The sequence below is a fragment of the Erigeron canadensis genome, chromosome 1 (assembly GCF_010389155.1).
Source record: "Erigeron canadensis isolate Cc75 chromosome 1, C_canadensis_v1, whole genome shotgun sequence".
In the NCBI taxonomy this organism is placed as follows: Eukaryota; Viridiplantae; Streptophyta; class Magnoliopsida; order Asterales; family Asteraceae; genus Erigeron; species Erigeron canadensis.
The window spans coordinates 45040334-45054932 of NC_057761.1; the positions used below are offsets into that span (position 1 = coordinate 45040334).

The 14599-nt window shown below is 39.2% G+C and overlaps 1 protein-coding gene across 1 annotated transcript; it reads right to left on the reverse strand.

Moving 5' to 3' along the window:
* Positions 1-11529: 11529 nt before the first annotated feature.
* On the reverse strand, positions 11530-12879 carry LOC122593396. The gene has a single exon (XM_043765801.1). It carries the CDS (start codon positions 12877-12879, stop codon positions 11530-11532), a length of 1350 nt encoding a protein of 449 aa, XP_043621736.1.
* Between the last annotated feature and the right edge of the window lie 1720 nt (positions 12880-14599).

Consider the following 14599-nt stretch of genomic DNA (forward strand, 5'->3'; position numbering starts at 1 on the left):
ATCTCAATTTCTTTTGTAGGATGAGTTTTATTTGGGATTGATGATGATATTCACTTCGTATATATAATTTCAAACCTGGTCAACGACCGGGTATAAATCTAGTTACTTACAGAGTTACAGTACATGCTGAAGTTTTTGTCTTTTTTAATAGGAATACATTAAAAGGTTTAAAATATAGTATTATTTATGTAACATCTCAAACTTTCTGTGTTTGACTATTTAACCTTCCGTTAGTTAATGTTAGGTTCGTTAGGTTATATGTCCTATATGTGATTAAATGATTTAATGCTTATATGTTTAATGTGCAATAATGTGAATGTGATGTTTAATGAAAGTAATCAAAGCGACGTTAAGTAATTAGGTGCTTGTTAGTGTGTTAAGACTCCCGGTAGAAAGATAAGCTAAGATTGTTAAGTTCAGAACTTGAAGGGTCCTAAATGTAAGATTTGTAATGGGTGGCCAAGGATTAGAGGGCAATTAGGAAGCCCTAATTTCCACAAATCTGCTGTAACGTGTGTGTGAGAAAAGCCCTAGCCAATCCCCTTCCCTCTCCAAGCAAAGATCCATTCGTTTCGTGCCGTTTTGATCAAGGATTGTTTAGATCTTGAGTCCCCTACGTCAAGTGCAGGTAATATAGATGATTTCCCTTGATTTGTGATCATATGATTCAACTTTATGGATTTAATTCAGTTCTTAGTGTTTGGAGTATGGATGGGGGTTGTTGATTATCATTTGTGATTAATTAATCGAGTTTCGATAGTAAGAATGGTTGTTTAATGTGACCTAATGATCCATTTTTGTTAATAACTCGTTCATGGAGTAATTGATGGGGCTAAATTATCAATTAGGTCTTAAAAGAGTCTTCTCTTTGGTGTAAAACCCGTTTTTGGGAAAAAATGACAAAAAGAGACTAACTACCTTGGGTAATAGTCTAGAATTAGACAAAAGTTGAGAATAGACAAAAAGAGACTAACTACCTAGGATAATAGTCTCGAAGTAGACAAAAAGAGACAACTTACCAGGGGTAATAGTCAAAAAGGGACTATTATCTAGAGTGATGGTAATTATAGAGTATGTGACATGTATTTAGACTGTAGGTTAGTTTAGTTTCGTTATACTCATAAATCGGTCCTATGTTGATTATATGTAGTCGAGAATACTTGCAAAGCTCGGTAACTTACGTTATCATTTGTTGTACGCTTCTACGAGGTAAGATACACTATTTTGACACGCTGAGGGTTCAACAAAAGCATGGTTTTCGTATTATAACTTCCTTAACGGTATTTTGTTATTTATAAGTATTCGGGAGTACACGGGAGGTTATATGGGCTATGCAAATGACCAATGAGGCCTAAAATGCAGTCCCAACGATATGTGATGTTATCTTATGAAATGAAATGCAATGTCTTATGATGAATTGATTTATGACACTTGTTGATGAGTATTGAAATGTGCATGTTTGTATGGCTTGTTCATCTTGTTCACTAGACTCTTTAAGTTGCCATGTCACGTGCACGTTTAAGGGCCCAAACGTAAAGATGTATAAATGTAATGATTGTTTAGGTTGTGTAAACACCTAAACTATATGTGATGTGAAATCGAGCTCGTAATATAACATGAAAGTGTTAAGCTTAACCCGTACTTGTCCTAGCCCGGTTAAGTGCGTTGATGTGGTTGCTCGGGTGGCTCCTTGCAACGAGGTATAACGTGAAAAGTAATACGGGAGGTCTTACCAGCCCCATTGTCATTGAACATACGGATTACTCCTGGAATTGGCTTGCCATTCCTTAGCGACATTGATGGACAGCCGTAAGGTGTGTTCATCTAGTCGGGTGTGACTTCAGTTACACTTAAATGATGTTATGATGTGTTATGTGATGATGTTAAAGATGTTTAGGCACAATTAGGGTGACCTATTTTGTATGAAAGATGATGAATGAGATGATATGTGATGATATGTATTCTAATGTTGCAAAACGATCTTTATAACGTTTTAATTGGACAAATGCTTTCTAAACCTTGTGTATTCTTACTTAGCTAAATTGTTAGCTAACACTTGTTTCTTGAAATGTGTTGTCCCCTCAGGTTTAGCAAGCTAAAGGTTGTTGATGAAATAAGGAGAGGCATGGGTAGATAGCAAGTGATGATGACATTAGTTTACCCATAGTTGCTACTCCATCTAGACTTTAATTTATGTTTTTGCAATTTTTCAGATTTGGAATGTTTGATGATGGGTTGCTTTATGTTGGGCAATCAATGGGTTTCCATTAGACTTATTCAATGATGTGATGAGTAACACCTTTTGAAAAAATAAACCAAACTGAATTTTTCTGGTATGAACTTTTAAACGTTTTTCCGCTTTCTTTGACACCGTTAGGTGAAAAATTTTGGAAATCCATATTTTTAAATGTTCGGTGTTACAATTTATTAAATAAAGTAATAAATAATAATAATATTTGATGTCTAAATATAAGTTATATTCAATTTTAAAAAACTTGAATTTATATTCAGTTTTTTTTTTAATGATTTTTTTAAAGCTTTTTTTGTTTTAGCTAGAGGTAAGTTTTGTTGTTTTTTTCCAAACTTTTTTTTGTGGCATAGTGTAAATTTTATTTTTTATTTATGTAATTTTTTTTATCATTATGTAATGTGTTTTTTTAATATTACGTAATGTGTTTTGTTCTTAATAAAACATATTAATTAAAAAGTATGTGGTTTTATTTTTTATTATAATGGTCAAATTAAATAAAAATGACAAAATAAGATTCAAATTGTAAATCAAAAAGTGAAAAAGGATTAGTTGTGTAAAGTTTATTATGCTAAGGCTAAATTATGAAAATTTGAATAAAAGATTAGAAGTGATGGTTGCCACTAAAAAAAATATTGAAAAAAGTTGAGAAGTTGAAATGAGGTGATTGGATAAATTTGAGGGATGAGGGAGATGAGCCCTCCGACTCCCTCCACCTTATTATTATTATATCACCATGTAACCATAGCTTTGTTTATTACTTTTAGAAATGCGATATTAAATTTAAAAATATCTGGCCTTCATACTTTACCAAGACAAAGAAAACTTTATTAGTTGGAAGGAATTTGAGTTGTGAGGTAGTTCACCAATTTATGGAAGTGTTGTACGACCATACATTATAATTTGGGTCAGTAGGTGGACCTTTTTGGTGTTGACAAGTTAAAGACTACTTATGGTGAAACAAACCTTCAAAACCTCTCTAATTTATATTTATTGCACTTCATTGTTAGGAGAAAGTTAGTATACTAGGCTACTAGCAATAATTACAAGTTTACAAGAATTTTTCGAAAAATAGAGTACCACATTGTTTTCAACATCAAATCTACTTAACTCCAATACTACTTTATTAAACTCTAAAAATTAGAGGATGTTTAAGGGTAAAGTTACACTTAAATTAATAGGGGTATAATCTTGTATGAGAGAATGCAAATAGATGATTTAGGTGTGATAATAAGTAATTTCGTACTTGTTGGCGGTTCCCTAATGGTGTGAAGGATTAGCCTCACGCCACCAAGTAATAGAGTGAGTGAGCTTAGGTATGCGTGAATGCATTGGTCCTTTAGAAGTTCCATCAAGGGGTATTTATAAGCATCCAAAGGAGATTAGGAAATTGGGCCTGAAGGAAGAGTAGGAATTGGGCTTAACGGTTACCCTAACGGTAACGTTAGACACAATTCCGTTATCTTGGACAGCTGTGTTATTTTTATAGGTTTGGAGGTACAAGTACAAGACGTACATGTTGATGCACGTTCTTGATTGTACTATTATGTCTGCTAGACGTCCATAGGGTTCGGAGCCTGTCGACCTGCTACTTGTATTAAGGGTTTAACTCGCGTGGCTAGTGTTGATATCCGGAGGATCCGGAGCGTTAGTGATGGTACATCATCAAGCCCCTTAGCCCAGTGTTATGTTCTTTCATAATAATGGGATAAAGTTAATCTTAATGATAAAATTTTTGTTTGTATTTGAAACTCGCAGCCCTTTTCTTTTATTGTTATTATTATTACGTCCTTTCCCCCCGAAAAATTAAAAAAGAAAGTGAAGACAAAAATAATTTATGCGCCGCCTTTTCATTTGTTTTTCTCTCGTCAGTGGGGGACACGTCTCTCTTGGTTTGGTGAATCGTCACAAAAAAAGGAATGTCAGAGTTAGTGGGATACACGTGTGCGACTGCCCGTCTTCTGCCGTTTTGACACATCCTCCCTTATGAACAGTGACTCTTTTTCTCTATAAATACTCGCCTTTTCCTCTCATTTTTCTCGTTTTCTCTCAATCCTCCTAAATTCTTCTCCTCTTATATTTATTCCGTAGCTTCCGTAGGCATCATAATATCTTCCTTCTCCCGTACTCACCGCAGGTGTGTTTTGCTTTCTTTTAAACGAGTTTTATTATGGGTAATAGGAAAGATTTGTGCATAAGTTTTTGTAAAGTCAAAAAAGATGAATTAGTACAATTTCTCTCCGAATATAGGTTCCCTGTAGGTAAACACTACACTCTCCCTCGCCCCTCCGACAAAGCGAGGATGGTTCCTGAAGGGAAGGTAGCTTTATATATGTCTATGTTTGAGGTAGCAAATGTCTGTTTGCCTTTTACCACCTTCTTCTTTGAAGTATTACAACATTTTAAGTGTCATATATCCCAATTAACTCCCTTCAGAGCCATTCGTATCACAATGTTTAAGGCTATTTGTCGTGCACACGGTGCGGAGCCTACAGTGGGCAATTTTCGGAAATTCTTTTGCTTGGGGGCCGATGGGGACTGGTTTACTATTCAAAAAAGACCCGGTTCGAAGCTCCCGGAGTGTGTTTATGGTGTTGTTGCTTCCATTAAAGGTTGGAAAAATAGGCTTTCTTATGCCGACGCCTCTGTTGTTCCTGACATATATCCAGCTGTTTTGAAATTGAAAGGTCATGCTCGTGGTACCCTTGCGGATACTGCGGATGAGATTGAATTTGATCCAGAATTGGTGTCGAAGTTGTGTAGGCCTACATTGAGCCGGACTCTTCCTGAAGTTGTCTTATATTTAGCCAAATTGAGTCAAGTTTGGTCATACCATCCGGCGGTTCCTAGGCTTGTGAATAAGAAAGGGGAGGGTACGGAATCTCCGACCCCTCCTGTAAATATTTTGTATTTATACTGGGATTTGATTGTGCTTTTAATATAACTTGTTCTTGTTTTGCCTGCCTTTATTGTTTTCATACATATACTGTTATTGTTATTATTTATTTTTTATTTATATTTATTATTATTTTTTATTATTCGTAGCTATGGAATTTTTGGCTTATATGGGATCTGCTCTAGAAGACATTGATGTTGCTCCGGTGCTTCCGGAAGGTCAGACTGCGAAAGCAATTTCTCATATTTCTCATGAAAAAGATGTTGTCGTTTTGCAAGATACGGCGGAGACTGTTGCCCGTCGGAAAGAAATTGAAGAGGACTTCGCCAAGTAAGGAATGTTGAATAAGAAGGGAAAACAGGAGGAAACTGCTACGAGTGGTACATCTGAGAAGAATTTAAAACGGAAATCCGCCAAAAGGAAAATTCGAAAGACTCGCAAGAAATCCAAACCATCCGAGGATGTGGAATCGGAGGGTTTTGTTGGTGTGAATGATAGGGTGGTTGAAGAGGAGGAGTTCATAGCGGAGCCTCCGAAACATGGTGTCGGCAAGAGCCCTATGGCTGTGAAAAAGTTGAAGAAAGATCAAACTCAAAGTCGTCCAGACGTCGATAGCTCTGGTAGTGATGGGTCCAACACTGGTGATGAGACAGAGCGGGATATACTTCATCCTGAGCACATTTTAGAACCTCCCGTTTCAGAAAAGCCATTAAAAATGGTGTTCCCCCATATTCCATCTGATAGCTATTTGGACAAAGATATAGAGAAGGAAGAATTTATCGATCGTGCGGCGCCTCCAGCGCGACTTCAGGAGATCGCATTGCTCTCCATAAGAGAGTTTTGGAGTTCTACGAATGAAACTACTCTCCGACACCTATCGGAGCAGGTATACGCCTTTATTTGTAAACATTGTACCTATTTGTTTCATTACTTTATTCTTACTTTGTATTTTGTTTGTGTTAGCATGATTTTTGGCGTAGGTATGAGTTACTAGAGGCGGAGAATGAGGAATTGAGGGAAAAGAACAAAGAGAACCGATGAAAGCTCCGGAATTTCGAGCTTCAAGATTCTACACTTCAAACACAAAAAGAAGCCGATTTGGAGGCAAAGACTGTGCTTTTGCAAAATCAAACGGACCTGGCGGAGTTGGAGGTTAAAGCTTGCCGGAATAAACTTGAAGATTTGATCAGAGATAAGACTGAAGTTGATAATACTTTACGCGAAAAGCAGGCGTTAGTCGAGCAGTTGGAAGTGGAAATTCAAAGGCACAAGGATGTTCAAAAAGATCTTCGTGACAAACTCCAAGAAAGAGACAATGATGTAGAGAGGATGACGGAGGACAGAGTGGAGCTTATCAAGGGCATTCCTTCTCTTTTTGACAAGCTTCGCTCTAGCGGAGAGTACGCAAGGCAGATGGGTGATGTTCAGACTTGTGTTGTGAACCTTGGTTTTAATAAAGCTCTTGTTAAGGTAAAGGCGCAGGTTTCGGACTTGGACATTACACAGATTGAAGGTTTTCAGAGGGGAAGCTACGCGGCTTTTAAGAAGGCTGCGGAGAGGTTCGCTGGCAAGAAATTTGAGTACTTGAACACACTTGCTTCTGATACTAACCTTTCTGCTTCCGCACTTCTCGCCATCCCTGCTCCCGGTGCTTTTGTGCCTATTCAAGCGGCTACTTCGTCCGCGGCTCGTTCAAACTCATCCGTTCAAAATCCCTAAGATTAATTTGTGAACAATTCTTATGCTCCTGTGGTCTGTAATAGCCTTTGTTGGCTTGATACAATATTCTTTTATTTTGCTTTGCTTTCTTATGAACAACTTTTATGTTTGTCATGCCATGTAAGCTTTGTATAAATCGTAGCTTAATTTGTAAATGTTTTGGCAGGTTTGCAATTTGTTTTTTGCAGGCTTTGTGTGCGTGATATAGTATGCATGCTTTATGCAATAATATTTGGCAATTTATTTTGCCATATTTGTTGATAGCGTGATGCGTAGGTTTCGCAACTAACCGTAGCATGTTTATATATATATTTATTTATTATTATTATTATTTATATATATATATATAATGATACTTAGAAAAGATTTCTAAGGTTCATCTTGCGAATCTTGCACGTTATTTTATGCGTAGGTTCCGTAGAAGGCCGCAGCATGTTTATATATATAATGATACTTAGAAAAAAATTCTAAGGTTCGTCTTGCCACTTTTGCAAGTTTGTTGATGCGTAGGCTCCGTGGGAGGCCGTAGCATGTTATTTTTAATAATAACACTTAGAGGAAATTTCTAAGGTTCAACTTGCCACTTTTGCAAGTTTGTTGATGCGTAGGCTCTGTGGGAGGCCGTAGCATGTTATTTTTAATAATAACACTTAGAGGAAATTTCTAAGGTTCGTCTTGCCACTTTTGCAAGTTTGTTGATGCGTAGGCTCCGTGGGAGGCCGTAGCATGTTATTTTTAATAATAACAATTAGAGGAGATTTCTAAGGTTCAACTTGCCACTTTTGCAAGTTTGTTGATGCGTAGGCTCCGTGGGAGGCCGTAGCATGTTATTTTTAATAATAACACTTAAAGGAAATTTCTAAGGTTCAACTTGCCACTTTTGCAAGTTTGTTGATGCGTAGGCTCCGTGGGAGGCCGTAGCATGTTATTTTTAATAATAATACTTAGGGAGTGCTTTGCAAAATCTTCGGACTGCCTAGGTCTGTGTGACCTTAGGCGGATGTACTTTTATTAGTTTGGCCGGAGCCTTTTTACATGAGGACATGGGCCGCAGCCTCAGGAAAACAAAAATTACAAATAGCATCTCTTTAATTGTGATCCGTTCCATGGCCTTGGGAGGGTTTCTTCTTGAAGTGTTGCTAACTTGTAGGATCCATTTCCGCAAGCTTCTGTCACTTTGTACGGGCCTTCCCACTGGGGCCCTGACTTGCCTATCTTCTCAGCTTTGCTTGCCTCATTGTTCCTGAAAACGTAATCTCCTGACCTGAAAACTTCTTTTTTGATTCTTTGATCATAATACTTCTTCATCTGTGCTTTGTAAACTGCTTCCCTTATCGAAGCTATTTCTCTTCTCTCCTCAAGCAAGTGAAAGTTCTGTCGGAGCTGTTCTTCGTTTTCTTCTTCATCATTAAACCTGCGGATGGTTGGTACACATGCTTCCGCCGGAATCATTGCTTCGGAGCCATATACAAGACTGAATGGGGTTTCCCCGTTACTTGTTTTTGGTGTTGTGCGTAGGGCCCATAATACCTGATGCAATTCGTCCAGCCATCCACTTTGGCACCTTCCCAGCCTTGTCTTGATTCCGTGCACAATCTGTTTGTTCATGGCTTCGACTTGTCCGTTAGCCTGTGGGTAGGCTACGGACGTGAAGCGTTGTTGAATTTCTAGATTTTTACAAAATTGTGGGAAAGTTCCTTGACTAAATTGTTTTCCATTGTCACTGATTATAACTTGAGGTATTCCAAATTGTGTCACCACCTGTTCCCATACAAACTTTTCCATTTGCTTACCGGAAATTGTGACCAATGGTTTAGCTTCAATCCATTTTGTGAAATAGTCCACTACTACAACAAAAAACTTAAAACGCCCCGGCTCCCGCGGAAATGGTCCCACTATGTCGATGCCCCATTTAGAAAAAGGCCACGCCGCCGTTACTGGAATGAGTTCATGTTTCGGAGCCTTCGGGACTGTAGCATGGATATGGCATGACTCACAAGTCTGAATTGTTTTCAAAGTATCACTGTATAAAGATGGCCAATAATAGCCCATTTTTGCTACTACCGTTCTGGGCCTACATGAGCTCCGCAGCATCCCTGATGTATTTCTGCAATGATCATTTTTGCCTGATTTGGTCCTACACACCTTAATAGTGGCCCCAGATAGGATTTTTTGTAAAGCCCTTCCTCTCGGAGAACGTATTGTGGAGCCTTGATCCTAATTTTCCTTGCTTCATCTTTGTCTGCTGGCAATATACCACTTGTCAGATACTTAACTATTGGAGTCATCCAATTTTGGTTTTCCTCTTCAACAGGTGCCACAATGACCTCTTCTTCTATAGAACTTTTTGGTAAAGTTTCAACAAGTACCTCTTTGGTTAGGTGGGCGAAGGAGGTAGAGGCTAATTTGCTTAAAGCATCAGCAATTTTGTTACGGCTTCGGCTAATGTTCTGTATCCGGAACATTTTAAACTTTTGCCTTATTTGCCTAACCTTTTCCAAATATTTCTTCATTGCTGGCTCTTTTGCCTCATACGTTCCATCTACCTGAAAAGCAACTATCTGTGAATCCACGCAAGCATGAATATGCTCAACCTTCATTTGTCTTGCAATTCGTAATCCTGCCAATAATGCCTCGTATTCCGCAACATTATTTGAGGCTTTGAAATCAAAACGGAGTGCATAAGTGAATTCCTATCCCTCTGGGTTTGTTAAAACGAGTCCTGCTCCGGAGCCATCCATGCTGGAGGCTCCATCGGTGAAAAGTTTCCAAGTTTCTGACACTGGCGCCTCCTCCGACCCTTCCGGCTTTGTCTCTTGTAAGATCTTTCTCTTATTTTGTGCTTTTGTTGCTGGGACTTCTGCCATAAAATCTGCTAGTATTTGGCCTTTAATTGCATTTCTGGGTTTAAACTCAATCTCATGCTCTCCTAGTTCTACTGCCCACTTTGCCAATCTCCCCGAAACTTCCGGCCTTGATAAGATTTGCTTAATGGGCTTGTCGGTTAACACTTGAATTGAATGTGCTTGAAAATAGCGCCGTAGCCTTTGGGCTGCGTGAACTAGAGCAAGGGCCAACTTTTCAATTTCGGGATATCTCATTTCAGGAGCTTGCAAAACTCTGCTCACATAGTATATTGGTTGTTGAATTCCTTTCCTACTTGCTATTAGCACTGCACTTATAGTTTCTTCGGAGGCTGCTAAGTACATTTGGAGGACTTCTCCGGGAATCGGAGCTGTCATGGTTGGTAGTTGACAAAGATAATCTTTTAACTCGGTGAAAGCCTTTTGTGCTTCTTCCGTCCATTTGAAATTTTGCTTTTCTAAACAACCTTTAAGGGTGTGGAAGAAAGGGAAGGATTTATCTGCTGACTTGGACAAAAAACGATGAAGGGCCGCAAGCTTACCGTTGAGGCTTTGGACCTCTTTGAGAGCTTGCGGAGGCTTCATATTTTGAATATCCCTAACTTTTTCCGGATCGGCCCGAAATCCTTCTTTTGTGATCACATGTCCTAAAAATTGACCCTCCTCAATTCCAAAAGAGCATTTTTTAGGATTTAATTTCATGTTGATGGAGCGGAGTGTTTTGAACGTTTCTTCAATATCTACGAACATATCCTCTTCGCTTCTACTTTTTATTACCATGTCGTCTACATAGACCTCCAAGTTTCTCCCTATTTGCCTTCCAAACACCTTATCTACTAATCTTTGGTACGTTGCCCCCGCATTTTTTAAACCAAATGGCATTTTCTTGTAACAAAAAATCCCTTCCGCCGTGTAGAAAGCTGTTTTATCCTCATCGTCCGGGTGCATTTGAATTTGGTGGTAGCCTTTGTAGGCATCTAAAAAACATTTTAATCGGAAGCCTACAAGGGATTCTACTTTCCAATCGATTTCTGGAAGCGGGTAGCAGTCCTTGGGACAAGCCTTGCTGATGTCAGTGAAATCGACACACATTCTCCAGCCTCCATCATGCTTCCTTACCATCACCGGATTGGCCACCCAACTCTGATACTTGACCTCTCGGAGGATACCAGCCTTTATTAAATCTTCCACCTGCTCCTTCGCAGCCTTGCTTTGGTCTGGGGCAAGGCTCCGGCGTTTCTGTCTAATAGGCTCCAAGTGGGGTCTTGTTTTTAAATGATGTTGTGTGTCAAAAACTTCACCATCTATTTTTAACTCTCGTGGGACACCCGTCATGTCTGCGGGTGTCCAAGTAAACACATCCTTGTTCTTTTCCAGCACCTCCTTGAGCTTTCTTTTATATTGAGTTCGTAATTGTTTTCCAATCATGACATGTTGTTCCGGATATTTTTCATTGATAAATAACTTTTCCGTTTCCGATTCCAGGCTTTCATTTTTCTTGGAGCATTCTCCGACCTCCGTAGCCCTTATATGCGAGTACTGCACCTCCGGCCGTATCTCTGTTTTAACGGGGCCTATTCCTTGCGGAGTTGGAAATTTCACCACTGCATGAATTGGAGAAGGTACCAAACCCAATTTCCTCATTGCTGGTCGGCCCAAGATGATGTTGTATGGTGATTCTGCTCTTACTATTACGAAGGTTAAAAATTCTGATCTTGTCCGCGGAGCCTCTCCAATAGTGACATTGAGAGTGATTTCCCCCAACGACCACGTTCTTTCATTTGAAAATCCCACTAGGGGGCTTATATTGTCTTTTTTCTTAATGTGGCCTTTAACTTCAAAAAACAGTGCTCATACATTATTTCACATCCACTTCCAGTATCCATATGAATTCTTTTTACTGGGTGATTGCCCAAAATGGCTCCGATTATGATCGGTGCCTCTGATGCTTCTTCATCTTCTATAGGGGGAAAACTTATGGGGATTTTCTTCCAAGTTTCATTTTTGATGCTTTCTCTTTTGAATACCGGACGTTTCGGATGGATTGTGGCAATTATCTCTTCCAAAGGTTCCACCTTAGTGTCCGGAGCCTCAATCACTGGATTTTTACCATTATTCTGCCTTGGTCCTGGCTCTTTAATGCCTTTCAACAACATCGAGTATTTTCCAGATTTCATGGCTTCTTCGACTTTGTGTTTGAAGACTTTACACTCGTTTGTCTCGTGACCATAGCGATTGTGAAACTCGCAAAATTTAGTCATATCTCTGCCTCGAAAGTTACTTCTCGCCGGAGCCTTTTCTGTAGCCAGTATGTCGCGGGTATTCTTTGTTGGGTGTTGGGCGTTTGAGTGGCTTCCAGAGGCTTCGTTGTGTGACCTATTAAACGGTGCTGTTCGGAACTTTTCGTGGCGAAAGTTTCGATTTCTTCTATTTCTGTCCAAATCTTTTCCATAACTGGGACTTGTGACTCCTCCGACTGTTTCTTTGCCCACCAAAAATGTGTAGGTCTTATCCATCAACACCGTATATTCTTGCGGAAGGTCCGTAGAAAGGAATTCTACAAGGGGTTGAAAACGTAGACCATGCACGAAATCTGATATTTTTTTATTTTCGCTGAGGCCTTTCATCAACGCTGTTTCATCTGTGTAACGAGTTATGAACTGTCGGATTGTTTCGTTCTCTCTTCTTTTGATATTGTGGGCCTCTAAGTGCATTTTCTTGTATTTTCTTTGTTGACTGAAGTGAGAACGAAATTTAGCTTTCAGATCTTTGAAACTGGTGATGCTACCCTCCGGTTGGGCGTCCAACCAGACACGTGCCAAATCTTTTAGGGTAAGAGCAAACATGTGACATGCTATTGGAACATTCCACCTTTGCATACGGATCATTCCGCTGAAGTGTTTTAAGTGATTATCTGGATCTTCTTTTCCATCGTACATTTCTATTCCTTTTGGCAATCCTCCTTCTGGTAGCGGATAGTCTTCGATCCACTGCACGAAAGGGCCTGGTTCTGTATGTACTATCATGTCTTCTTCACTTGGAAACCATCCCGGAGGCTGCGGACCATATCTTGTATTGCCTGAGGTATGCGCATGGTGGCAGCTTGTATTTTGTACTTGTCCCCTACCAGGCTGCGGAGTAGAAAAATACATGTGAGCGTTTCCAGACCTCCTGGTAGGCTGTGGGGTAAAGTATTAATGAGAGTTTATATTTTGGTTATGGGTATGGCGCAAGGGTGGACTGTCATAAGCATGATAATCATAATTGTATGCTTGGCCTGCTGTGCGGACATACTCTTCTTCCAAGGGTGGAAGGTTCGGAGCCCTTTGATATTCATATCGATAGTTATGCCTTGGAAAAGTTTCGCCAAGATGAACTCTTGTTCTTTGTCTGCTTTCGGAGGCTCTGTAAACTGGTGTTTCTGCTTCAAAATTTTCTTCCGTCGCTTCCTCTTCATCAGAAAATGCTAGCTTTGTTCGAGCACTTTGCCTTTCAATTTGCCTGAGATATTCTCTTAGGAGTAGTGTGAATTCCTCCAACTGTCTAGCGGTCGGAGGGGGCGCAGGCGTTGTTCTTGAGGTTTCAAAACCTAGAGGTGACCGTGGATCACCTTCCTCTGCCATTCTCGTACAAGATTATTGTTATTTCCGTGTGGATGGCGCCACTTGTTTAAGGGTAAAGTTACACTTAAATTAATAGGGGTATAATCTTGTATGAGAGAATGCAAATAGATGATTTAGGTGTGATAATAAGTAATCTCGTACTTGTTGGCGGTTCCCTAATGGTGTGAAGGATTAGCCTCACGCCACCAAGTAATAGAGTGAGTGAGCTTAGGTATGTGTGAATGCATTGGTCCTTTAGAAGTTCCATCAAGGGGTATTTATAAGCATCCAAAGGAGATTAGGAAATTGGGTCTGAAGGAAGAGTAGGAATTGGGCTTAACGGTTACCCTAACGGTAACGTTAGACACAATTCCGTTATCTTGGACAGCTGTGTTATTTTTATAGGTTTGTAGGTACAAGTACAAGACGTACATCTTGATGCACGTTCTTGATCGTACTATTATGTCTACTAGACGTCCGTAGGGTTCGGAGCCTGTCGACCTGCTATTTGTATTAAGGGTTTAACTCGCGTGGCTAGTGTTGATATCCGGAGGATCCGAAGCGTTAGTGATGGTACATCATCAGAGGAAAAGATCTAATCTACTACTTCTTTATAATGATTATTAAACCCCTATTTTAGGAAAGAGTTAGAAAATAGTTAGATGATAAATTACTAGATTGTTCTTAATAAACAACCATTAAGGAAATGGTATTAGATATTACCAAAATTACCCTTAATGAATTAATTTACACTTTAAACCCTTAACTTCTAAAATATAACTATCACCATTGTATCAACTTACACGGTTAGACCACTCGACACCAATTATCGATGTCATCGATCACCACCCGTCACCAACACCACTAAATCACCGTCACCGCCGGTTCAATTGCGCGAGTACAATGCTAGTAAATGTAATTTTTTTGTGTTTAAAATGTTCTAAAAAAATAAATTTTTTGTCTATTACAAGGATTTCACTCATCTTCATGCTACATAGCCACAAAAGCAACAAAAAAACACCTTCTTCAAGTATATTAGACATTAATTGTGTTGACTTGATAAATAATCGCTTAATAAGAACCGGTTGAAATATTAAGGTTGATAATTTTTTTGGGGGAAAAGAATTGGGGAGATAGAAAACGAATTGGGGGATGTTTAGGTGATATACGAGTATATAAATATAGTGTATACATATTCAGTGTCAGGTTTATATTATGTGGTAGTTAACGGAGGTCTGACGTTGAAAAATATAGATACTATCATTATTTA

What these genes read in the sequence shown, in the direction of transcription:
- LOC122593396 (XM_043765801.1), bottom strand. Translation starts at nt 12,879, where the DNA reads ATGTATTTTTCTACTCCGCAGCCTGGTAGGGGACAAGTACAAAATACA.